We start from the raw sequence: 27,252 nt of genomic DNA, 5'->3' as shown, positions 1-27,252 counted from the left end.
CTTTGTCCCGTGCGCCGGGCGGCGGCTGGGGAGCGGGCGCTGAGGAGCGGCCGGGCATGGCCTCCCCGCCCGGCGCGGAGCTGCGGGCCCTGCGCGACCAGGTGGCGGCGCTGGAGGCGGAGCTGGGCTCCTGCCGCGGGCAGCTGGAGCGGGCGAAGCGCCGGCTGCGCCGCACCGAGCGCCTCTACCGCGAGGCGCGGGACGGCGGCGAGGCGCTGAGGAGACAGGTCGGTGCCCGCTGCCCGCCCCGGGCCCGGCCCTGCCCTGGGCCGTCTCTCCTCCGCCGCGCTGGGCGGCACCTTCGGCCCCCGGCCCGACCCGGGGGCTCCCGCCGCCCTCCGAGCCCCCGCTGCGGCCGTCCCCTGCCCCCCTGCCCGGCACTGCCCCGCCGGTGCGCCGCCCCGGCCGTACCCCTGCTGCCGCCCCCGCGCCGGTGAAGCGGGCCGCCCCTGGGACCCCTCGCCGGGCGGGCTGCGCTCCTGGGCCGGGCACAGCGCTAGTGCGGCTGGCGGGAGCTGGCTTGCCCCAGTCGGTGCCTCACGTCTGGCTCTAGCAGCCAGGACTGGCGGATGTGTGGGGGGAGGATGGTGAAGTCTTCAGAGCTACGGGTTGGTGTCTCAGGAAAAGCGACGTTAGCAGAAGGAAAGTAGCTCAAGAAATGAGGAGAGGTAAAGAAAGAGTGGAAGAACCGCCACACGGATACTTGTGGCAAAGTAGAGAAGTTCTGTGATTCTTATTTATTTTAGGTCTTGTCAAAACTGCTGCCATGTGGTTTGAATATCACAGTTCATCACTGCGTAACAGTGGTTATTGCTTGAAATTCAACTTTGCAAGCTGGCTATTTTAAAGATAACTTGGGTTAAGTTTTCTCCCAAGTGTTTGTCTCTAATTAAAGTAATTGCCTTTACTCTTTGTAAGTAGAAATTATGTTTTTCATTATCATAACCATTCACGTGGAAAATTGTCTCCTGCAAAGCAGAGATCAGTTGGAACAGCTATGATGCAATTATTTCTTGTCTGAATTGTGGAAAATAAAATAGGGTGGTATTTTTCTCTGACACCTACCACTAGATCATTCTTTTGTGTTCTGTACCATGCTGTTTTTCTTTCAGGTAGAAGAGCTCACTAAGGAAGTCCATAATAGGAAGAAGAAGGAGAAAGATACATCTAGTGTGGAAGTACAGACAGATGACTATGCTGCATGGTCACAAACAGGTAGAGGATGGTAATTGCTTAAATAGGTGCCTAGGACAGTGACATTAACTGATATATTTTTCGTTTGTTTGTTTGTTTTAATAAAAATTACATTTTGGTATCCTTAGCTGCATCAAACTCAGTAATCTCATACAGTCTTTCAAACCATTTCCTGTTCACCTAAGCCATATATTTTAGAGCTTCTGTCATATCAAATACTGATATATTGTTATGTGAGTAGCTGTTGTGTTTGTTCTGCCAACAGTGTAGCTTAGGCTGTCGTCCTTTCTTTGAAGCCTGTGTTCTTTTGCTATCTATGCTTATGTGATATCCCTGCACAGTTTGGAAAGGGGTTTTCAGTCAAAGTTTTGCTGATGAAACTTGTGTATTTCACTGACTGCCTTTGATTTGGCAAGCGTTGAACTGAAACTTATGCTTCTGAAAGAAATTTGAGAAGCATGTGGAAAACATGATAAACCAGCATTGACTGTAGCAGAATTCATGCCATAGTAATCTGATAGTATTCTTTGATGCACAGTTTGAGTTTCTTTTTTTCTTTGATGGGAATTCATAATTTTAATTTGTTTGCTCTTCCAATTCATTCTTTTGTCTGTTTCTCATGTTCTGTGTCTCACTTAAAGGCTGTAAATTTCCAGGATTGTGACATTTTCATGTGATAATTTCTTGCAACAGTTTCTTTACTTGTTTGTATAGTGTCCTAGTGCAGTGGAATTCTGTTCTGTAAGTATTAGTTTTTAAGTTTTTCTGGAGAAAAAGAAAAAAACATACATATATGTGTGTTTTACCAATTTTTGAAGTACGTTAAAGCAAGAATTGATTTATTCAGTGAGATTAAAATAAATACAAATTGGTGACACTATCTAGTAGTTGATTTTGGTTAGACTACTTATATGCATACATTTTGAGATTAAATCTAGGATCCTTAAATTGTTTTGTGTAAAATACTGCTTTGCTGATTTATGTAACTTCAGCTTTTTCCCTGCAGATTATTACTACTATGAAAATTATTACAATACTGACACTCAAGATTGTGCATCTGAGCTATCAGTGCAGCACAATCAGGGGACTGAAGGCACTGAGCATAATTTGACAGAAGAATCACAGGCAACTGGTAATATTCCTTTAGAGGTGGATAGCACTGAAGTTGCCGAATGTGGGAAGGAGGAAAACTTCATCCAGAATTCACAGGTCATAGAACTGCTTGGGGTTTTACAAATTTTGAAGTCATTACTTTATTAATGTTTCTCACTTAGTATACACACTTTTGATTTTGATGTCACATGGAAATGATTTTTTTTCTTGTGATGGTCTGATGCTAATAATTGCAGACAAGCATCTTCCTTTGTGCTTTGGAACTCAGGGTTTTTTCTAGTATGTTCCATGTGTAAGTTTAGTTCTAGAATTGTGAAAATGTGTGCATGTTCTGAAGTGTATTTTCATTATATTTTGTCAATACCAAATACTGTGATTGGACATCTAAATAAAGGTAGAAAGAAGTAGTTGTCTGAGGCTGTGTTGTTTAAGAAGGCTGTGGGTAGCATTTGCCCATGCTAAAGACCCCAGAATTTGGGGAGGCCATGACCAAAAAAAAAACCAAAAAACCCCACAAAACTTAATTTTCATTCTTTCAGCCTCTCCATCTTTGATTATGGTGTTCTAGCAGCAGTGAAGTTAAAATGATGACATTCATACATATGGAATAAAATTTGATTCCTTTCTGTTAAGTGTATTTTAAAGAAAGTATTCATAAATGTTAACAAGCATTCTATAGGTGTTTTAATACATTAATAGTTATATTCAATCCATTAGTTTTCCTTCAGTAGCCACAGTTACATGTAGGGTTGCATAAATAACTTGCCTCTAATTCAAGTTTCTATACTCAAATCTGTAACATTTTCATTAGTCTTTAAGCTGTTGGTAAAAACACTTTTCATATAGCATGTGGATGAATTTTTATATGGTTTAGATAGCATTAAAACTTCGTTATGTATAAGCATTCTCAGTGTTCCTAAGAAAAATGTAGATCATACTACTGGATTGGAAGCACTGAAAGCATGGCATGTTTTTATCAACAGATTATGTTTAATATGGCCATGCAGACTCTTGCTTTCTCACATTTATTTTTTTTTGTTTCCATTGATATAAAAGGGCAATGTATAAGGAGAAGGTAATTGGTTTTCTGCTATTCAGCCTTCTCCTTAGATCATCTCGCTCACTTGGGTTTTTTTGCGATTTAGCTTGTAGCAACTAAAATGAAACTGGTAGCGAAAATTTATTTTAGAAATGTAATGAAATACACTGTGTTTAGTTTTGACATGAACTACTTTTGAAAATGAAAGGCATAGGATGGCATCTTGGTCGCACTGAAATCAGTGGGAGTTTATCAGCAAATTACAACTAGAGTTAACCTTCCTTCTAATATTCCCTGAAACAATCTAAATCCATAGAGCACTAATTTGTTCTATTTAAAATAGAACATTCTAAAAACTCATTGGTTAAACCTTTTGTTATTTTCTTTGTGGAAGAAAATTTAATTTCTTGCTTCTTGGTCTTAGGAAGCAGAAAATACTTCAGTACCAGAGGGTTCATTGGCAGAGAGCTTGAGAGCTGCTGCAGAAGCTGCTGTTTCACAAACTGGATTTATTTATGATGAAAATACAGGATTGTATTATGACCATAGCACTGGATTCTACTATAATTCGGTAAATATCTTGTTCAAAATCCGTAGCATTTTCCTCTATTGCAAAAGTCAAAGTAATAAAAATTGATATGAATGGCGAAGTAAGATCCAAGCTGATTTGATGATTTGAAGAGTATCTTAATGAAGGCTAGCAATAATGAAAGCTTGTTAATTAGAGTTACTGAATTATTTAGGTCAAATTAAAAGTGTCGGGCTAAGAAATAAATGTAGGCTTTCATCCGGTTCTTTGATGTCTCCTAGATTTTTAACTTAGCATTCTTGTAGAAAAATTAAATAATATACTGCAGAAATTTTATAATATAAATCTTCTTTGTAACTCTTTCGAAATTAAGAACTTGAGCTAAAAAGATGTGACTAATTTTGAACAAGACAAATTGCTGAACCTGTGTCAGTGACTTCTCCACAGTGAAAAACATGTTGAGAGAAAATACAAGAAATGGGTAATTTAAATGAGTACTATTACCAACTAGTTGCTCGTTATAGGAAAGAAAATATATCTATAAAAATAAAGATGTCAGATAGTGGATCCATATTCCATAATGGTTAATTTCTGCAATACATTTTTCATAAGACAGCAGTTTTGTTTTGTTTGGCCTATGAACTGTGTGTGTATGTATATATATGAGTGTAGAGATATACATATATACCTATATATATCTATATATATTATTAGAGAGAGAGAGATGTATACACATGCACTGTCACAGAACCTAGTGGAACTACTCTGCTGAAAAAGAAAACTGGTATGTTTGCAGTACTATGTACCACTCAAAGTTATATATGTAGTGCTTCCAAAAGAAGTCAGGTAGACTAAAAGTTGAGAACTATTTCATATGGACTTTGAAGCATTACTGCTATGTCTCTATCCCCACTACGTGGTGTTTCAAAGGGAATGTGCAGTGTACTCTGAATAGCCACAAGTTTGGGGGTCTAAAGTTGATGTCACTTGAACTCATTTGCACAGGAGCCACCTGCAGCTACAAGTGTGCTCATTAGTTGACCTAAGAAAACAGGAGGTATTGTTTTGCTTGCAAGGATGTTTCTGTACTTTGATTTTGTTACTTATTTTTTAAAGTTCTGAAAATGATATCAGAAGTGATGATATTATTTGTGGATGTAGTTAGGTATGTAAATGTTTGTGTGATTGGAGTTAAAGATTTCAGCTTATAAAACAATTACACAAAAAAATAAAGTAAGTTTTCTTTTCTGTGCCTGTTCTGAATTACAGGAAATATTCTTTAGTACCTCAATTATTTCTTAAAACTTAGTGTGTGGTTAACTGGGTGTTTCATTAAACTATTTATTTATTTAGCATTGTATTTATCAAATAATGATAGCATTGTGCTTTGTTTTTCTTTTAAAGGAAAACCAACTGTATTATGATCCAGCAACCGGAATTTATTACTATTGTGATGTGGAAAGTGGCCGATACCAGTTTCATTCACGAGTGGATCTGCAGTCTTATCAGGCTTCTGGTACTCAGCATGCCAAGGATAAAAAAGGGAAAAAGAAGAGAAAAGATCCGGAGTGGATTATCTCAAATGAGTATAAGGTAACTGTAGAACTGAAAGATATGAAATGCAGAACCTATTCTTTCATGATGCAAATTAAGCTTTATTGGGGTTTTTGTTGTTTTGGATATTTTTAGTGGATATATGTTTATGTTCTGAAGGATTCAAATGTCTTTGAACTATATACAACAGGCTGCTGAAAGGTAGTTAAAATCAAACCCTATCACAAAAGCATTAAAATAACTTTCCCATTGAATGATTAAGGATAGAACTTTAGACTTGGATTCTGTTACTCTTTCAGTATTATTTTAATAAAATACAACTATAGATCTTTACATTGGCATGTTAATGAAACTCTAATAGGTAAACACATTGGGGTGAACTATGTTAGCATGTGGACTTAAGTTTTAAATATAACTGGTTTTGTGTCAGCAACTCAGTGTTACCTTAATGTCGTGTTTTTTTAATTTGTTTGTTGAATACAAAAACTTAGGGTTTTTTTTTTTAAAACAACTTCTTTGTGACTCTGTATTCCAAAACTCATTCCATTGATGTTTTACTGTATCTCTTCCATCATTGGGATTGATGAAATGTGTATGAAGTTTTAATTCCTTTCATATTACGCTCTTTGATTGATATTTTATTTAAGACATTTTGTTGTCCACAGTGTGAGTTAACTGTACATCTTAACAAATAAATGCCCACTGTAATTGACTTGTATTTTAAGTTATGAAAAATAACACTTTCCTATCTATTGTCTTCTGATTGCTAAGAAAGCATACCATATATTACATAATTAGTGAGTACCTTGAAAAATATTGCTCGCTTCTAAACACCAGAATTTCTGTTGTCACACATCTGTTAAGATTCAAGAAGCATTTTCTTGATGAATGTTATTACCAATGTTGAATCAAATTCATCTGGTGCTCTTCCGCAAATCTGTTTTATTACTTAAGATTTAGTTGAATGTATTGGCTTCTTTAGTTTGCAGGGCTCCTTAGCCTGCATTTCTAAAACTGTTTGGTTAACTATTGCATAATTTCACTGTATAGGCCTCAGCCAAGCTGACAGGTTGAAATCCGAAATAATTATGTTAGTGTACAGGTATTCTTACCCAGTAGTTACACATCATCGGTGCAGAGTTCAAAAAAATTTGCGTAGAGAGTTAGGCCTTCTGAAAGATTTGAAAAATGGAAGCTTTATATTAAGAACTGGTGAAGGAAGGTTATGTGGATAGAGGTAATTGTTCATTAAATCCATGATGAACCAGCTTGTGGCTGATATGGGAATTTCTGCTCTGAGATCACTTCAAGTGGGCCGTTCCAAGCTTGAGGTGGGATACTCAGCAACAACTGAGTACAACAATCCTGTAGACTTGTGCGAGGGAACTAATGAGGTTGAAGCTAGGGGTTTTACCAGCATTTGTGTTCTGTACCTAGTGTCTGCTGTGTGCAAGTATTGAGTTATTCTGCCACTCTAAAAGGCATCGCAAATACAGAATTTAATTCATTTTCTGTCAGGCCACAAAATGGAAAAGTTGTACGAACAAGCCTTTGTCTTATGGTGCAAATAGTAAGCCATTTAAATTTAGTTCTGTGATGAACTGTTACATATTGACCTAAATCTAAAAGCATATTTAGAAAAGTTCTGTGGCATTGCTTTGACCTAGCAATTAACGTTGGATACTTTCGGGAATCCTGTCACCTTCCACTTATATTGTCTGGTTGTACTGCAAATAGCTACTTCTCCTGAGCTCATTTTATATTAATAAAACATTCTTATGCAAAGGGTCATTAGTGCAAACTTCACATGAAAGATCTAATTTGCTATCACAAGGTAGGAGGTAAACATCCACTTTTTACGATGTGTTTTATTGATGGTGAATTGAGTACTTACTTTTATTTGTGAATTAATTTGTTAGCAGGAAAAACAATCAAAATAAAATTGATGGTGCACAGATTTGTGCATCTCTAAACAGTAAATAAATGATGGTATCATAGTAAGAAACAAGGCCACCTTCAGTTTTGGAAAAAAAAAATACAAAGTGAAATTTAAAACAATTACTCTCCACTTTGAAACTTGAAAAGAATAGAAAGCCTTCTGTCAGTGCGCTTTTCTTTAAATGTACTGTTAAGATTCAGAAACAAAGCATCTTACTGTTGCATCTTGCAATTGGGTGCAAACACAATTGCAAACAAATATTCTCAGTGTTTTATCATTAAGAAATGCATTTGTTATTTTAAAAACAAGTTACAATAGATTAAAAGATAAGATGGTGCCCTACTGTGAAGGATTTTTCAGTTATAAAACTGAAAAATAGTTTGTTAGCTGCACAATGCAGTTTATAGATGTATGGTATTTCTTGGCAATATTGTTGTTGTCCAGTTCTGTCTGGTATTGTTAAAGGTGTTAATTAGTTCATACTAGTATTGTATCACTTAAATGTATCCAGAGACAAAAATGAAAAAGCTCTTTTTTCAGTAGTATTTTTATGATCAAAGTATTATATATTGAAATGCTTTTCTGCATACCTATGCCCAGCTGTTCTCTCTTTTTCTTTCAGTCCCTCTTCAATGCTTGACAAAAGAAATATAATGTTAAAATATAAGCTATCCCTGAATATTGATTGATTCATTAAAGTTGCTACAATTATTTTGAAAACTAAGTATTTCCTTATTGTTTTTCCCAGTGTGTTAAAGTGCACTTTTAACCTGAAAAGTGACTCCAAACAATAGTTAATTTCTTGACTAAAGTAAGTTTTACTCCTACCTACCTTTACTGGCTGTAGAAAAGGAAGTAAAATTGAGAATGATGTGGGATTTTTTTGGCCTGTGTACTGCCAACAGGGTTCACCCTGTTGGGGTGAAAGCAATACCAGAATCTAATTCTGGGAATGTGTCAGAACCCACCTGAGCTGCTTTATTCCTGGATGAAAACTGGCAGGTTTATAAGAGTACGTATCCTAAGTGGAGAAAGACTTAAATATAGAACCTCAAGTACACGAACATTTGTTAAACTGGTTTCCTTTCTTTTTCAACTAAGGGATTAGAGTATTGCAAGTAAACAAGTATTGATATATATTCAGAATTATTCAAGAGTTGTCAAACACAGAAAATAAGGAAATTCAGTAGCTGAGTGGGGTTTTTTTTACAGCAAATATATAAACATATACAATACTGGTATCTGTCCAGTTTTTAAAAAAAAGCCTGCTTTTTAAAAGACTTATTCTATTTAAAACAAAGTTAATCACTTTTAATCTAAAAAAGGCAATAATGGACCAGTCTGTGTTAATCTTCTGTTTCTGGTCAGCTGGGTTTTTTTTGTTGTTGTTTGTTGGGGGGTGTTTTTTCAATTTAGTTTGCAGCCATTGTGAAGCCTTGTATGCTTAGCTATCTTACATATATTATTATTTTTTTTAAAGTAGCATGTTGGGATACTTAATGCTACAGAAATAGCAAATGTTTTCCTCAGGAATAAATCAGTGTTTTTAAAAAAGTGAATATAAATCTGAAAATTCAAAAAAATAAAATGTAATCTGTTGAAATAGTATTGTATTTTTAACAAGCTGAATTGCCAAACAAGAAAGAACTAGTGAGCTTTTGCCAGAGTGAATGTACTTTTAACTGCAAAAAATAATGGAGGGGAAATCGCATGTTTAGTATCTCCTAAAGAGTTTTCCTGACTTATAAGAAAGCTTTCCTTAAAAACAGATTCTTTTCAATCACCAAAATTTTGTATTACAAATAGCTTTATTTTGAATTGTGAAACTAAGCATTCTGCCCACATGCTTTTGTTAAATAGAGAATCAAAGTTTGTATTTGACAGGATGGAAAATTAGATAGCCTACATTCAACTCACTTTAGGGGGATCAGTTGGATACTTTAGAATTTTTTAGTTCAGTTCCAATTTCTTTTTGTAGTGGTAGGTCAAAAATTTTTGAAGAGAATTATTATAATTATCTGCTGCAAGAGGAAGACCTTTAAATATGTTAACTTGGAAAAGTTAAGGGAAAAAAGGAGGGGAGGGGACTTTTTAAAAAGGTGACTAAACAACATGGCATAAATAATAATACAATCCCTGGGCTAATAACTAGATTCAGGGTTTTCATGCAGGTTGAAGAAAAGTCGGTGTGCAAGGGTGATGATTATTTAGCTCTAATTGCATGAATGGGACCTTCAGAAATACGGAACAAGATTGATATATGGAACCTTTAGAAATATATAGCAAAATTGTTATGTCAAAGCCTGCTGGCTACATCCATGACATTTTTTTTCATAAATGATTTTTACAAGTCTACGCAAACAGTTCATTTTAAAATATTGTCTAATAAATTTTATTCCAATGTGCTGCTGTAAATTCACTTCTGCTGTCATCTTTTCCATTGTAGATGCATCCCAGGTACTTCTCTAAGAGAGGCTAGGCTTTTGTAGTAGTATTTCCCATGGAACTCTTGAAGCAGTGATTTTTTTTTTTTTAACTATTATTATTTTTAATCATGTGTAGTTTACTTTTTGCTGATATTCATCCCATCTTTAGGTACGTCAGTTGACAGAAACCATGGCTAATCTGAAGATTTCTTCTTTTGGATTGGCAGCTTCTGGTGAAGGTAGAGTTGAGACACCAAACACACTCTGTGGATGTTTACCTTTAACCTTGATATATTTATTAAAAAAAAATAGTACCTGGTAGTTAATGTTTAGATACCTATTTACATAGAAGAATTACTAAATTTTTTGCTGGTTTTTGTTTGGAATCAATTCATTTGAGAAGTAGTTTCAGATATATTTGAAATATTGTGTGAGTAAAACATCTGAAGAAAACTTTGATGGCACTCTATAATATTTGGGAATAGATATATTTAGCTCACTGTAGTAATATCAAGTGTCTCGACTAATCACTTTATGTGTTCTTTAGATAAGGCAAATTTGTGCTTGTACTTCAGCACTGCCTGCCAGTTGATAAAATGGCTTCTTTATGATATGGGAAGAGGAATTTTACTCTAGTATAGCTTTTAATCAGTTTTTTTGCATTGGAAATTCCATCTTCCAGCCTACACGGTACTGGTAACTGGAGTGCTTGTAAAATAGTACTATCAAACAAGTGAAAGACCCATTTGAAGCTCTTAGAAAGTGTTTCTTTAGTAAAATACTTAGTTTCAGATTAATATTTCAAATTGAGAAATTCAGTGCTAAAGATTTAATATTCGGCCCTTTCAATGAGTGTTAAGTACCCGTGTTATATTCAGTTAAATCATCTGCTGAACTTGCAGCAAAACCAAGAAGCAACAGACTTGACGTTTCTGAAGAGCTGCTTATATAGAGATTTTGTGTAAATTCAGTTGAGCTAGATAACAATATAGTTGAATCAGTGCATTTGCTAGAACTGAGCCAACTATGCTGATGATAACTTTAAAGTTCTAATGTGCAGACATGCTGAAGAGCTGCATGAAAATATATGTAGATCAGGCATAATACAGAAAAATAAGGTGTTCTGAAAGAGAAAATGTTTGGGTTTTGCTCTGTCACAGAAAAGCAAGAACTTAACAAAAAAATCAAAATTTTAAGCATTTTTAAAACTCTTCAGTTATGATTATTCATGTATATATTGTAAGTAGACCAGTCTACACTTCCAGAAGGTCTTTGTTACCTGTTCTTTATAAAGCAAAACCGTCAATTCTTATCATATGACAACGACTTGTAATTCTTAAAAGATCCCCACTTTATGGGATACATAAAATGACATGCTGGTCACGAACCTTTTCACAGAATCATAAAATAATTGAGGTTGGATGGGACCTCTGGAGAACCATCTAGGCCAGCCCCCTTGCTCAAAGCAGGGTTGACTAGAGCAAGTTAGTCGGGACATTGTCCAGTCGGGTTTTGAGCATCTCCGAGGATGGAGACTCCACAGCCTCTCTGGGCAGCCTGTTCTAAAGTTCAACCACCCTCACAGTAAAGAAGTGTTTTCTTAAGTTCAAGTGGAATTTTCTGTGTTTCAGTTTGTGCCCATTGCCTCTCATTCTGTCACTGGGCACCACTGAGAAGAATCTGGTCCCATTCTCTTTACACCCTCCCCTCAGATATTTCAACATACTGTTAAGACACTACCGCCCCACCAGAGCCTTCTCTTCTCTAGGCTAAACAATCTCAGCTCTCTTGACCTCTGCTTCTCATATGAGAAATGATCCAGTCTCTTCGTCATTGTTATGGCCCCTTTGCTGGACTCACTCCAGTAAGTCCATGTCTCTCTTGAAGAACTGGATGCAGTACTCCAGATACGTCTCACTAGTACTGAGTAGAGAGGAAGGATCATTTTCCTTGACCTGCTGGCAGCACTTTCCCTAATGTGGCCCAGGATGCTGTTGGCCACCTTTGCCGCAAGGGCACATTGCTGGCCCATGTTCAACTTGTCAGCCAGGACCCCAGGGCTTTTTCTGCCAAACTGCTCTCCAGCCATGTGGCCCCACAGCCTGTAATGGTGTACAGGGTGATTCCTGCCCAGAATTCACTTGCGTCTTTGGCTGTGTCTTTGCCAGGAATGTAGAACTATAAATTGACTCCATCCTGCAGTTAAGAAATAGTTTATTGTGGAACAGATTCATCTCACCTCTCAACTTTGTTCACGCTTTGTTAGCGAAAAGCCAGAGATTGTGTGGTGATACCCAGTAGAACAAAGTTATTGAAAGCCGCATCAGGCAGAGGCGGTCTCTCCCCAACATAAGGCTATTGGGGTAGGCCTACTAACCATTTAGATATATTGGGCAAAACAGCATACAAAGAAAAGTATGTGCCTAGTATTATGGTGTAATAAGAACATGGCTGTAAAGGAGCATGGACTTGCATATTTTTCATGATGTGTCATGAGCTTGGGAAGAAGAGTTAAATATCCTCACACTGGAAAAGAAAATGTATTGCTATTATTTCTTAGATAATTCAGGGTTATATTCACAGCATATTTTGTTTACTGCTGGTTCCTTTTTCTAAGCAGTGGCAGTACAGAGGGAAGTTATTAGCTGTTGTTTCCGTAGTTAGACTCACACGCACTAGTACTACAAGTCATATATAATGAAAAAGGGCTTCTTCAGCACAAGTAAAGACACCCCCAGTGCTTTGAGAATGCATTTAGCATCCCCAGGCTTAACATTTAGAGAGCATCAAGGTGTGCATTTTAATAGCGATCTGTGAAAATATAAAGGGCTCAATCCATATTCTTTGGGAAAATAATATTAAAAACCTCAAAATCTTGTACAAGGATTTCTAAACATATTTGTTGTATCTAGAACATTTCAGAAGCTTACCTAAAAGTATAAAGATAATAACTTCCCCCCAAAACAACTTTGTTTTTGAGATCCTGAACTTGCAAAGGAGTCTCTTACTGTAAATCCTTGCCAGAAACAAGCTTCCATGCTTGACTTCAGCAGAACAAAGTATATTGATGCTTTGTGGCATCAAGTCTAAACTGATGGGTTCAAGGAATCTGCATCCTGCTGATTCAAGTGTTTAAACAAGAACTGTATTATGCAGCTGTTCAGCTAATTCATCATGTGTGTTTCACTTAATTTCAGTGAACAATACTGTCCTAAGTTTGTTCTGGTTGATCTCAATAGGAGAAATAGTGGGCCCAGAATTGTAATAACTCTGACATTGTTCATATTGGTTTGAATACAACTATCTATGCTTACTGTTACAACTTCAGTAAGTTTTTCTTGCCCTAATTAAATGGGCAAGTAGTCATTACCTCTCGTGCTGACTTGCTGTTTTTCTTTTATACAGATGTATTGAGTCATTTTGACTTGTTTGCTTGAGGTGTGTAAGGATACAGTTTCTTCAGAAGATGGGGAATGTGAAGATTACCTTTATATCAGCACTTAATAAATAACAAAACTATTTGCTTTCTTAAGAGCTGATTATACTAAAATCCAGAAACTGCTGAGAACAGGTTTAATGGTCATATTGGCAGAATGATGTATAGTCTTTGATCCATTTACAAGAACACTTTTTTAAATTGCTGCTTTCATTCCAGAACAGAAAGAGTATTGCCTATTTTTCAGTAGCCAGGCTTTGAAACAATTGACACGTTTTTATTTTGTAACTTAAAATATCTGAAGTGTTCCTAAAAAATCAGTATCACCTGATCCACTGTGGGGAAAGAGCTGAGTGGCTGGAGTGTTACACTTGGGCGGCAGCGCGTCAGTCGCTTGCTGTTTTGCCACACTCGTGATTTGAGCAGACCACTTAGATTCTTTGGCTTCAGACTGGATTAATAACACCTCTGTAGCTCGCAGTATTGCAGAGAGAAATACAACCAGAATTGTAGAGCACCTTGGTTTGGCTAGTGTGGACCTGAAGTTCATACCAAATAATAGATATAGACAAAAGTACACTGGAAAAGATCACTGGTAAAAGCTATAATTTGGTTTGTCAGAAAGGCTTCTACAGGGATATTATTTATCTGACACGAATGAACTGTGCGGTCTTACTTTTGGCCAGGTTACTACATCACTTACTTAAAATAAAAACATAGGCAGTAGCCTTATGTTCCTGTCTATTCGTAGTTACAATACTTGTAGTGTTCAGGGAGGAGGGCTACTGATGGCAGAGAATCCCTAAACAAGCCTGAGTGGTGCAGGTTGATAGTTCTTCAGTTAAAGCATTGTGAGGCCTTTCGGTATTCACTGATTATTAATGAGAATCTGCTGTGCTATTCAAAATGTCTCAAAAGCACAGTGTAAGGTGCCATCCAGTAGCTTGACTACAGAGCTGAGAGGAATTTTTGTGTTTGTCTTAAAGCTGTGCCATTGATAAGCTTTTACAATTTTGGTCCAATTCACCTTTTATACTGGTAAAATAAGAATGCTTTAATAATTTCCACAGGGTTGATATTCACATTTAATTCATGTATCTTAAATTGTAAAATATTCTATACTTGATTGGAGGGAAAAAAAGGAAGCTTTTTGCTTTATCTTCTGTTTATTGTTTATCTACAATTCAGGACAATTGAATGCATTCATTCTGAATTCAAGATGGCAAATAATAAAATCTAAGGGTTTTTTTATTTAACTTGTAAAGTCATTTCGTTCCTCTTTAAGAAGATTGTCAGGGTTAGTCAATTGAGAACTACATTTTCAAGGTATTCTGACAAAATTGATTTAAGTTTTTGTGAAGAGATTTTTCAGTTCAAGGAATCTTGATTTCCCCATCCCCCCCACCCTCATCTCTGTTCGTGCAATCAAGTGGTGATGGAAGAACCTACAATAAACTGGTCTGTGTGGTGTTACAGTGGGGAAAAAATATCTCAGTGAATGGCTTTGTTAAAGCTGCAGTTTGAAAAGAGGAAGACTAGATCATTAGACAAGCATTGGTGGACGTTCCAGGTGTTTGGGACCATTATGGAAAAAAATGAGAAGACAGAAACAGGAGGAAGATATGAAGATCAACTAAAGATGTTTAAAATGAGTCACAAGAATTAAGTAAGAGAGGGACAAAAGTAGGAGTCATAAAAACAAAACCTGAAAATATTCAAGATGGTGTCGTACAAGTTTGAAAGTGAGGACAAGGATTTTGAAGTTTTGTGTGAGAAAATAAAAGTAAAGGTTAGAAGAGAGTACAGTCGCACTTTCCCAAATAGGAGATGATTTTAGTCATGCCTAATAGGATATGGAAAAGGTTTCTACTGAAATGTGTCCGTTGTCTGCATGCACTAAACTTTTTTTGAATTTTGAAGTCATTCCCTAGCTGTTCCTAGTGAAAATAATTGCTAGTGAAAATTTTGATTTCAGGCTAGTAGTAGAGTTTAGAATAACTCAATCTGTAAAGAATGTCACATTCCTCAAGTTTGATTTCTATAAATCTTCTCCAGGATTTGGACACAGAAGAGCAGAAATCTGCTAACAGTCTGAATTGCTTTTCCACTACTGAGCAAGTAAGTTCTACTGAAGAAGAAGAATCTCCAAATGTGAGAAAGAAGGCTAAAATGGACACAAACATACGAAACAGTACAATAGCCAAAGAATCAGTTTCTACAGACAATGTAAATTCACATTCAAGGAAAAGTACACCAGATACTGCAGCATGCACAGATGACAGTAAAACCATAGATACAGAAAGTGAGCCAGAAGAAGGTGAAATTATGGATTCTGAGTGTGAAGAGTATAGCAGTGAGGAGGAAGTGACAAGTGAAGAAACTGCCGATTCAGAAGTCTCAGAAAATGAAGGTGAATTATTGTGGCTTTTATGTACAATATTTATTTTTTCAGGAGCCCATTAACAAGAAAATAATTTGGATATTTAAAAGTAAAATAAAAGTGTCTGACTTGAGATATTTTGGGTTAAGCACTGCTGTATATATTAATAATGTTTGTTTTCATTCTCTCCCCTTCTGCTATAGTCAGAACTAAGCAGTAATGTTTTTTTCAAAGCTGTTACAGGTGTAATAGAATAAGGTTTGTTCAGATTAGTGACTGGGGAAGTGAAAGTGTATTGCTAAAACAGATTCTAGTACAGTCCCTACGGTAATTCTGTGGATTAACTCTTCAATTAATATATAGTATTTTTAATGCTCTTGATAAATACTCATGTATAATTCAATGCAAGAGTGAAATTCACTGTGGTGAAAAGGTGAATGTGAAATACTCTGTACTACCCAAAATCCTATTTTCTGTGTATTTCAGTGGCAGTGTGTAAGAAGTGGGTATAGAAAGGAAACTGTATACTTTTTTTGTATCAAAGAAAGTGTTTTCATAGGTTCTCAAGACCTCCTCAAAAATTGAATAGTCTCACAAAAAGATTAACCTGTGGAAAAGGGACCATGTATATGCAAAGGCTATTCCAGATCACAGAATGAAATACAAGCTATGGAAGTCTTTACTGCAGCCTGTTTCCTGGTCACAGTTAACAGTTGCAGTTTCTTTCTCTTCCTTTTATTACTTCATTTACTCATCCACTCAGATTCTGAGTGATTAACACCATTTAAAATGTGCTTGCTACACTCAGGCTTTTCGATTAATTTTTCTTCTTTCACTATTTTTCTAATTATCAACTCTGCAACAATGCCAGAGTAATAGAAACTGGAGACAGCTTCTCTCCTAGTATTTTGTGAGCTGGTCTCTTCCCAGCTTGCCCTGTCTGTTCCTATATCAGCTCATTGGAGGCTGTTTCTACAAATGTACGTCCAGGAACAAAATTCATACAGCTGTTACAATGTAATTAACACATACTGAGACAAAGAGCATGTGCATCTGTAGTCCCATCTATTATCTCTTTTATTAGCACCAATACAGATAAAAACATAGTAAAAATGCAACATTTGCCAAGAAATAATAAGGTATAAAGGTTTATATGCATTGGGATTATGATTTGGTGAACAAAAAGGTGTTGTCAGTGCTCAGAGTAAAATTGTGTTGATTGAGGCAGTATCCCTGGTCAGTTATAACTAATGGGCCACAAATTTATTGTGTATTAGTTAGTTCTGTGAATTTATTTATATTTTATTGCTGTACATATACATGTGTGTACATGTAAATCAGAACTAGGAAAACCTTTCTAATTGATAATTTAGTATGGAAGCAGAAAGCCTTTGAAATGGTAGTTACATCAGAGTTTTCTCTCAGATGTGCTTATGTTTCCTTTTTTGAAAGATTTTTGCCAGATTATTTCAACTAATTGTGATTCAAGTTTTATGGCCAAATGTATACCAGTTGTTTGAAAATCATGGACTATAGAAGTAAAATTGTGATTTGGTAGCAATGATTTTTATTATTATTTATTTATTTTTTTGTTACTATAGATGAAGAAAAAATTTGGCCTCCTTGTATCAGAGTAATTGTAATAAGATCACCAGTACTACAGACTGGATCACTTTATATTATCACAGCTGTGAAACCTGCTACAATTGGAAGGTAAAACTGAATGGAATTTATTATATATATCTTCAGTTATCCCTGGCTTTGAAAGCTATATAAGCTGCTCAGTGTTGTTCCTCCCTACTGTTCATGCTTGTTCTAGCCTGCAGCAGTTTTGAGGTACTGTGATAAGCCTACAATAAGAGATTTAAGTCAAGTCACATAATATCATGTCTGCTATCCTAACAGCATGTGCATATGCAGTTAACATAGCTCAGCAAGCTGTGAAAATTAGTTAGCTAGTGGGAACTACTGAATTGTAGTGGATCATTTGTCTAAGGCTTAATGGCAGGCGTAGTTGCAAGTAATTTTTTGAAAAACCTTCTTTCTTAGACAGTGAATAATTTCTGGGCCACTAAGTGAATTTTTCAGAAATGAAAGAATACATTTCAGAAATTCAGGATCTCAAGGAAGCATAGTAGGTGTCTTTGCAAACCTGGACTCGTCACACATTCACATTCCAGTAGAGTCAATTCATCACTTTGAAATAGTAAGTTTAGTTTTGTGGTAGCCTGTATGCATTCTATTTGTTCTGTTATTTTTAAAAAAAATCTTGTTTGTTCATTGCGGATATTAAAGAACTGCTGAATTCAGTGATGCATTAAGGCTTCTTCAGTGTTTACTGAAATCATCACCTCKTTTCAGCTGCTTTTGGTTGGTGCTGGTAGTGTCTTTTGATTTGCTCTTACAACTGGAGCTTCCTAGGTCCATCTGTTGGAAGTTTAACAGATGACAATGCTTGCAATTTGCATGTAGGTCTTTTAATAACTGCACTAAGACACTAATCCCTTCCTACTTCCCACTGCAGTAGTTTTGACTGATTACATCTATACAGATTACGCTTTCATTGCTTGTATTACCTGCCTAATGCTATTAAGAATTGAACTCTATCCTCAAAGACTGATGTTAAGATGCACTGAAAAGCATGAATGATGCAGAGTTCGCAGGCTATTATTTACAGGACTTGTATGAGATTAAAAGTTCAGGTAGAAATATCAGATTTCTGGATAAACGTTTAAATGTACAACTTTATCATGTGTACATTGCCAGCTGTTTAGATTATAGTTTATAGATGGATGAAGGCATGTGAAGCAATTCTGTACATCATATATTGCAACACAATACTTTTACATCCGTAAAGCTCCCTGATACCTCAAAGGGAAACACCTTTTGTAAGTCATTACAAGAAATATTCCTACTTTGTCATGATTTATATGTCGACTTTCCCTTTCCAGGGAAAAAGATGTTGGACATACACTTCAGATTCCTGAAGTTGGAGTCAGTAAGGTAAGTCTTGTTTTTGTCTAATAGAACATAGATGAATATATGGATGAAGCTTTAGATTTTTATGGTTTTAAATTTTATCGAATCTTATGTTAATTTTTTTTAAAGAAGTTCTAGAGTAAGATGTGATTTCATCTACTTCTGTGAAGGTATAAAAATATGCAGCATTTTGCTGAATGGGAACTTGATGCAAACAGCAGTGTGAGTTCAGTGTCACACTTGCTTGAAGATTGAACAGGTTGAATTCAAACTCTAGGAAAGCTAAACAATTTTTTTTAATTGGAGTTTATCCACAGTAAAAAATTACACTCTGAATCTTGAATTTCTTAGTTAATGAACTTGAAAGTGTATTATTTTTGTTGGGGTACTGATGGTAAAATATTCGTGTTGGCTATAGGACTTTCTTGTCATAAAGTAGTCCAGTCCTTGCAGTTTAGCTTACATCAACATGCTTTATCTTATTTTTCTTCAAGGCAACGGTATGAAAAGTGACGTGCAGGTAGTTTGAAAATATAATAGAATTCTTTTTAGCAACAGATCATAATGGACAAATATCTTTTTCTAGTTAAGAGGGGATTAAAAATAAATTGTATGCTCTGTTATGCTAAATACTTCGGCACAGACAGTTAATATAACACTCTTAATTAAAGAAAATGAAAATTAACAAAGACGTGTGATCTAGACAAAAAAGTTGATAAAAACAACTGCATATGCAATTATCTGAAATACACTTTTGTACCATATTCGTATTAAAGAATTTCCAGTGAAAATGAGTTTTTCAGAGATGTATTTTAAATTGGGCATATGAAACAGCCAAAGGGTTTTTATTTTTCTGCAATGTTACCATTTTTCTCTATTGTTTTGTGGTTTGGATAACAACATTTACCAATGCTTTATGGGCACCTGATTTGCTTTAAAATACCTTTCATTCGAATAATTCACTGTCTGCAACTGTCTACATTAGAAGTTATCTCACTTTGCAGATGAAGATTCAAAGGCAGGAAGTTAAATGACTTATCTGTCTGTAGAAATATAAAATGTTAGTATCAATTTGTTTTCCTTCCTGTTCATAGTTGATAGATGTGGACTGTTCTGGTTGCTTTACATAAAGTTAAAATGAGGAATTAAATAAAGTAACATCCTGCAGATATAGCATCTTTAGAAGAAGTTTGGGTTTATCGTATTCAGTGAAACAGAGGTAGAAATTAAATTCTCTCTTAAGTGATCTACTCTGCCTTTTGACCATTATAGGTGTATTCCCATTGTAAATTTGTGGAATCCAATCTACAAAACACAGAATTTTTTCTTCTATTCCTGAATGTAGCAACTGTTCTTGCTCAAAGTTAAGCAGGGAATTGGTTTTAAATGAGAACTTTCTCCCCAGGTTGACTGCTGTTTTTTTTTTTCTCCACTATAGCAAAAGGAATTTTTGTTTGTCATATTTAAAACTATCACTGTTTTTAGACCCTTGTCTTTTAGTGGGAGCCTTAATGGCTACAGAAGTTAATATTTTGTTTTGTTTATTTGCCATTTTTATAGGTAGTATGTGTTTGTCAGTAGGTTTATATGTTATAATAAGACAAGTAGTTTGGCATGGAATTCTGTCTTTTCTACTCTATCTGGGCTTAGTGCAAGAAAGTTTTAATTAGACTGTTAGTCTTAATGTCAGAAAGGCAATAAAAGGAACAGCAGATGATGGACAGGAACTGTTGTGTCCTGGGTTTAAGGTACACATCTTAGTACATCTGCTTCAGCTGTGAAGGCCCATGTAACATGTGAAGCTGTGGAATGAGATCAGATTTAAAAAAAAAAATTGCAGATCTTCATGTATCTCTTGAATGTATGCCACGAGGACAGGAAAAAGTTAGAATGCTGTTAAAATCCTTTATTTCCTTCTCTTGGAATACTTTAGGTAAAACACACTTACCATACTGGAAGTGTATACTTTCTCAATTTTGAAATTTTATTTATTGAATTTAATAAAATCAACTTATAGTCACAATAGTTATACTATTAATAAAATACTTTAGTTCATGTTGTTGCAGCCCAGTCATTTACATCTCAAATGGCTGAGATCATAAAGTATGGCATAATGTGGCTATTAATGTAGAGTACCAGAACCACTCTGTTAAAAGGTCCCTAAAATACCTTCCGAAATCTTACTTTAAAATAGTGTGTAAACTGTGAAATATTTACTTAATGAAAACATTTCACTTAAATTCTTGTATTTATCAGTTCCATGCAGAAGTATATTTTGACCACGATTTGCAAAATTATGTTCTTGTGGATCAAGGGAGTCAGAATGGAACAGTTGTTAACGGAAATCAGATTCTCCAGGTGAGTACTTTAAGTTGTTATAATGCTTATGTATGTTAAAGCAAAGTGTAGTCACGGTCATTTTAAATATGTTAGGATAAATCACTAACAACAGGTTTCTTTCATACATTAATCGCTTCTTCAGTTCCCTTCTCTTTTTAGGATCAATTGTAACACTTTGTTTATTTTATATTATAAATTAGGAAAAATCCATTCCAGTTACAGTAGCTAGACTGAAATGCCCACTTGAAGTTTTTGCCTGGATTTATGGAGCCAAACTGAATCATTAAAGTATTAGCAGTATTCATGTAATACAGTTTTTGCCCTTCGTTAGTTACTGTTGTGATGGAGTGATGCACCTCATTCGTAAGAGGGAAGCAGCACTATGTTTATTGCGGTAAGATAGCAACTTAACAAAGTTCAATCGCAAATAAGAATGATTTAACAAAGTTAAATCAAGTTGCTTGATTGGCAAGGTTCACTCAGTTATTTACTGCATGAAGGACTGGGTCAGATGCATGTGCAACGGAGACCCTCCCATTGAGTCACAAGGTTCAGAAAGAACCCCCTTGCTTTCTAAACTCCTTCTGAGAGGAGCCTAGGTGTGGCTGGATCCAATCTTAGTCCCAGATTTGGTCAACGGTTCATGTCTAAAGGAGTGTGTGCGAAGGGAACCCTTCCATTGAGTCACAAGGTTCAGACTGGACCCCCTTGCTTTCCAAACTCCCCCTTAGAGGAGCCTGGGTGCGGCAGGATCCAGTCCTAGTCCCAGACTTGGTCAACGGTTTATGTCTAAAGTAGTGTGTGTGAAGGAGACCCTCCCATTGAGTCACAAGGTTCGGAAAGGACCCCCTTGCTTTCTAAACTCCTTCTGAGAGGAGCCTAGGTGTGGCTGGATCCGATCCTATTCTCAGACTTGGTCAGCAGTTTATGTCTAAGGGGTTATGTGCACAATTAATCAGAGATAAAACTCAGCAAAGTTTCGCGAAGTTCGCAAAAGTTCAGCATGCTATTAGTCAGTTACCGAGGATCTGTTGCAGGTAAGGAATCTCACAACCTTGAGAGATGTCCCTGCTCAAGAGGAGGTTCTGCAGTGCAGCCTGCTGCCGTGCAGGAGAGCTCAAGGGGCTCTGGGCTGCCCCCTGTTTATGGGGGGGAGATGATTGACTCATAGTCATATTTGCATACTAGATGGGCCTCAGTTGGTGCATGCTCAATTAGCCCCTGCATACGTGCTGTTTATAGGGAGGTCAGGTTGAGGGGGAGAGAGCACATCAGTGGGGGGGAAAGGAGCACACCATCAGAGTAACCGATAAATATGCCTGCCAAAACTTTCTTTTGTTGTAGCCCAAAACAAAATGTGATCCCTACATCCTGGAGCATGGAGATGAAGTGAAGATTGGTGAAACTGTACTTTCTTTTCATATACATCCTGGCAGTGATACTTGTGATGGTTGTGAACCAGGACAAGTCAGAGCACATCTTCGCCTGGATAGGAAAAAGGAATCGTCTGGTTAGTCATGTTATCACTGGATATATTTTGACAATAGTTCTTTACTTTATTGACATAATAATTACTTCAGATGGTTTTAATCTTGCAATTTTCTTATCAGCTGGAAATAGGTCTACAATGCATGATGACGTATTTTCTTTTGGTATGTGTGTCTATGTGTAATAATGTTAGAACAAAATTTCTGTCCATCTTAATGTTTAAAAATACTGTTACCTTATTGTTTAATTAAGTTCAGTCCTGTGTTCTTCCTTTTAGTTTGCCCAGCACTTAGCAAAGAAGAGAGAGAGTTAGTCAGAAGAAAAGCATTAAAACAAATACGGGTAAAATATGGTTTACAGGTGAGTTTACAGTGAATGTTGGTTAAGTGTTTGAAGACTACACCCACTCTGTGATTCCTATTTTAAGCCATGGAGACTTCAGTGAATTAGCAAGTTTTTCAAAAAGCTTGAGCCTGGTGGTTTAATGCGCACTTGTCTCTTGTATACTAACTAAACTAGTCATTATTTATAAATGCCTAAAGAGAGAGATGATGATAACAGGACATGGAAGATCTGTTTAAAATTTTAGGAAAGTATCATCTGTTTCAATGTATACAAGATTCTTATCCTTTTGCAGTTAATATTTCTTTGGACATTGTATTTTTCTTTCTGCAATTAAAATGCACTGCAATTTAGTGCAAACTTTATTTGGAAAGGGAAAAAATGATGGAAGTAAGAGGGTTTTTGCTTTTGCCATAAAAGAATGCCAGCATGAATGTACAGGCAATATAGTGTGTAAGTATGCAAGTTACTTAGGTTTTAGAGGTGATTTTAGCTACAGAGTTGCATCTAGCAGTTGTAACAGTTATTCGTGAGGAAAAAAATACCATCATTTTTCTCATTCTTCAGCTACTGAAATCACATTGATGCAAAATGCGTAAAAGTGCTTTAGTTCTGTCATCTATTCTGAAGAAGTAGGTGCTGAGAGACAGGCTATATGTTTAAAAAAAGTATCGTGGAATTTTCAGTGGCTTGTCAATATGATTTTGTGCTTAATATGAGGAGATTGATTCTTCATATGAAGAGAAGATTCAAGAGAATATTAATTTATAGTCTCTATGAAATTGATGAATTTGGCAATATTACATTATTATGTGATGATGGCAATAACAAACTACTGAATGAGAACTCTGTAGTATTTTGTTACAAGATTTAGAATTAATAAAATAGGATGAAGCTGCTGCACTTATGGGGGAGGAAGGAATCAAGTTATCAAAGAAGAGACCTTAAAGCCAGCCATCTTTGCCCTGATGAAATTTCTTCTGTTCATAAAGAACACAGAGTATGAAGACAACAAAGCAGTGAAGAATCCAAAGTACAAAGACAGAGCAGGAAAACGCAGAGAGACTATTGGAAGTGAGGGAACTTTCCAGAGAGATGATACTCCAGCTTCTGTCCATACGTAAGTTTGTAAAAATCTTCTTCTGTGTCCTTTGATGGTGGATCCTTAAAAATGGTGTACAGTAAATATTAATGGATAGTTTGTTACACTGTGAATTATATGAGCATAATGAGTTAGTGGAGCTGGAAAATAAGTTGTTATTCTCACTTTCCAATTCAGATACTATTATTAACTCCTCACCTTCCATACAGAACTTCTTACTTGACATTAGGAGTGCTTAAGATGACTTTCTTATCAACTCAAAAAATCAAGGAACTCACCAGATGCACTGCTGACATCTGCAACTTCAGTTTCTATTTTTCTATCCAGTCCCAGTAAAACCACGTATGCAAACTCTTCACTTGAATAGTTTTTCATTTTCAATATCCAGCCTATCACAGGACTTGAATTTACACACCTCTCATTGGAAACTTACTTTAATCTTCCCATTTAATTATTCCTTTGCATCTGTGCTTTTTTAAGGAACATGGACTTGTAGATCTAACTAAATTTGTAAGTTAGTAAAAGGAAGTTCAGGGCAATGAAATGAGGATTGGGATGATTTGGTGGTGAGGTACTTACTGCCTTTTCACCAGTGCAGTTGATTCCCACCCACATTGTATTTTGTAATTCCTAAAGTAACCAGGTAGTTCAGAAGGATTTTAAGAAGTCAGTAAAAAAAGATTTGGAATAGTAGACCAACGTACCAAAGATATGCATGGGAGAACTTGCAACAGGTAGCACTACAGTCTTCTAGATAGTTCTTGATGCAAGTAGGAACAGCAGAGTGGTAGTTGGTTCCTGATTTCTAGCACAGTGGATGCATGTGCATTTCTGTCCTTTAATATTTGAAAACAGTATATGCTTTGTATTAACTCTTGCTTATCAGTTATCTTAAACTTTCTTTAAAGTGAAATCAGCAACAGCAACAAAGGACATAAAATGTTGGAGAAGATGGGATGGAAGAAAGGGGAAGGCCTGGGCAAGGATGGTGGTGGTATGAAGGATCCGGTAGGTCTATCTGGTTTTTGCTTGGAACACATAGAAACTGAAATGCACTTGCAGTGATAATGTCCAGTTGTAAGCCATGATTCACTTTAAACACTTCAAAATCATCGGTAGTAAGGAATAGTCTCAGTAGGACTAATCTCAAATCATTCTTGACTTCAGTCAAATTTTGTGAAAGCTTTCAATGACTGCGTCAGTCCAGTGGAAAACACCGGTAATGTTTGTTGTTGTTTGTTATGAAACCAAGCAAGGGAAGACAGACAGTTTCTAGCCATGTGAATAATCTCGTGTTTGAGCCTGGAGGAAGACTGAAATCACTTTAAGTGATGTGAATTCATTTTAAGTTGGGCTCACTTTCAGAGAAGGATGTAGCGCAAAATTCAAACTAGTTGACAAGCGATGAGAGAGAAAAGCTGGCTATAAGTCACTGCTTGTAGCCTCCAAGGTCTGCGCTGCTGTGGCAGTCATCTTAGCCCCTTTTTTGTCAGGAGAGCCATGTGTTGTATTTTGGCAGTAGCCTGCTCAGAGCCACACCTTGCTTTGGGTTGCCAAACTGTGCCCTTTGCAGGGCTTATTTGCTATTTACTGCACTCAACGAATGAGGAGTACTTCATGGGTTAGGAAGTGGCAGGTAACATCATTCAGCACTTCATATTGCAATTTTAAAGATGGTAAGTGATTCAACAGATTGTTTTAATAGTACTTTAGATGTCAGTCTATGATCTGGGTTTATGACTGTTAGAACCTTAAACAGAAGTGTTTGGGAAGGGGGATTGGTATTATCAAACATGATTTAAAGTATTTAAAACACCTAACTTACAGTTACAGCAATTTTTAATGTATTTGACAGATCCACCTTCAGTTACATAAGATGCATGCAGGTTTGGGTACAAGTAGACCAGCCTCAATCGAAGATGTTCAGATCATCCAGAGCAAGAATAAAAAGAACTGGGATAAAGCAAGAGAAAGGTTTGCTGAAAACTTCCAAGAGGCTAAAACACAGAAGGATACTCCTAAGGTCATGCCTTGGGTTAGAGGGACTGCAGAATAAAAGTGACTGGTCCCACAGCAGGGTAATTCCTGCGTGTAAATAGTTGGGAGAGAATTTATTTTTATTTTTATTTTTTCTTTTGCTAAAGCAGAAGTTTGGTGATATGTAACATACCGTTGTGAAAAACCTCTTCAAGACTAACTCCAGTATGTTCATTGGTTTTCTGTAGTCTTCACGCTTTTATAAAATCACATTTTTAATAAGAATTGAATGAAATTTAGAGGGATATTTAAATGCAAGTACTTGAGAGTGATTCTGTCATGAGCAGGAATTTTCTTCAGTTGTGTTTTTAACACAATACTTCATGGAAAGTCAGACAAAACATCTGTTACATTTAAACTTAAAAACAATACCCTTAACTTTGGAGCAGTGGTTTAAAAGCAATCTGAAGAGAGGAAAAAAAACAAAAAAACAACAAAACAACCCTCACCCAAAGCTGACTTACAGAACAGTGCAAGAGCTTCATATTGCCTTTTCCTGTGTGTGGAACGCTCAACAAGAGCACACCAATATTAAACTCATGCAATTCAGTAATAGTCAAATGCCTCAGCCTACATTCAGAGAAGAGAAATTTGGTATTTCTAATGATCCATCACTAGTGTTTATAGTAATAAATACTGTACTCCATGAAGTTAGTTGCCAACATTGGTGAAGAAAAATGTTCAGAGGACAGCTTGTAGCAAAATTTCTTCTGTGAAGAACCTGCTTGAGAGTTTAGTAAATTTGTATCATACCTTTAAAAGCGGAGGTATGTTTAGAGAACTGCTGTCTGTGTGCATTATTTATTAATTTCTTTGATGCATCCATTGCCGGCAATGGAGTTTATGCCAGAAAAAAAGAACCAACCAACCAGATTTTCAGTGGGAAAGGATTGCCAAACTGAAGCTAAAAGCTTGGTATTTATTGAATGTGCCTAAAGAGAATAAATTATTGTCAATTTAAGCAGTGTGCTTCTTGATACTATCTTGTGCATATGCTGGATACGAGTGTTCTTGTAAAATAAGAAAACTTAATCCAGTTTTAGTCAAGTTACAATTCTGATACTTGTCAAAGTAAAGTAAACAGTAGTCTCGCCATCCTACTGTATCATGCAGGCAACTGTCAACTAGTTTTTAGTAAAACTGGGACAGGTTGCTAGGTGTTTATCTTAATATCTTCAGACTCATATACTGTAAGAGAAACATTCAAGCTATGCTATTTAAATCATGAGAGCACACCTTTTCTAACAACCTGAAGTACACCTTACTTCAGCAGTGTACAGCTGGAGGTATGGCTGGGAGTGGTCTGAATGCCTGCAGCAGTATTGGTTAATTCCATTAAAATCAGTTTGCCATT

General features: G+C 36.3%; 1 protein-coding gene across 1 annotated transcript; it reads left to right on the top strand.

The window, feature by feature from the left end:
• The first annotated feature begins 6 nt into the window (after positions 1-6).
• AGGF1 (angiogenic factor with G-patch and FHA domains 1) lies at positions 7-27,252 on the top strand. Its single transcript, XM_026067758.1, has 14 exons — positions 7-227; positions 1,113-1,215; positions 2,201-2,403; positions 3,771-3,917; positions 5,280-5,468; positions 15,286-15,640; positions 17,212-17,323; positions 18,562-18,613; positions 20,846-20,947; positions 22,274-22,439; positions 22,695-22,777; positions 23,752-23,879; positions 24,770-24,869; positions 25,717-27,252. Exons 1-14 carry the CDS (start codon positions 57-59, stop codon positions 25,915-25,917), a joined length of 2,112 nt encoding a protein of 703 aa, XP_025923543.1. The 5' UTR covers positions 7-56; the 3' UTR covers positions 25,918-27,252.

Source organism: Apteryx rowi, unplaced genomic scaffold (assembly GCF_003343035.1).
Source record: "Apteryx rowi isolate R43461 unplaced genomic scaffold, aptRow1 scaffold_262, whole genome shotgun sequence".
NCBI classification, from domain to species: Eukaryota; Metazoa; Chordata; class Aves; order Apterygiformes; family Apterygidae; genus Apteryx; species Apteryx rowi.
This window is presented reverse-complemented; position numbering and strand designations above follow the sequence as displayed.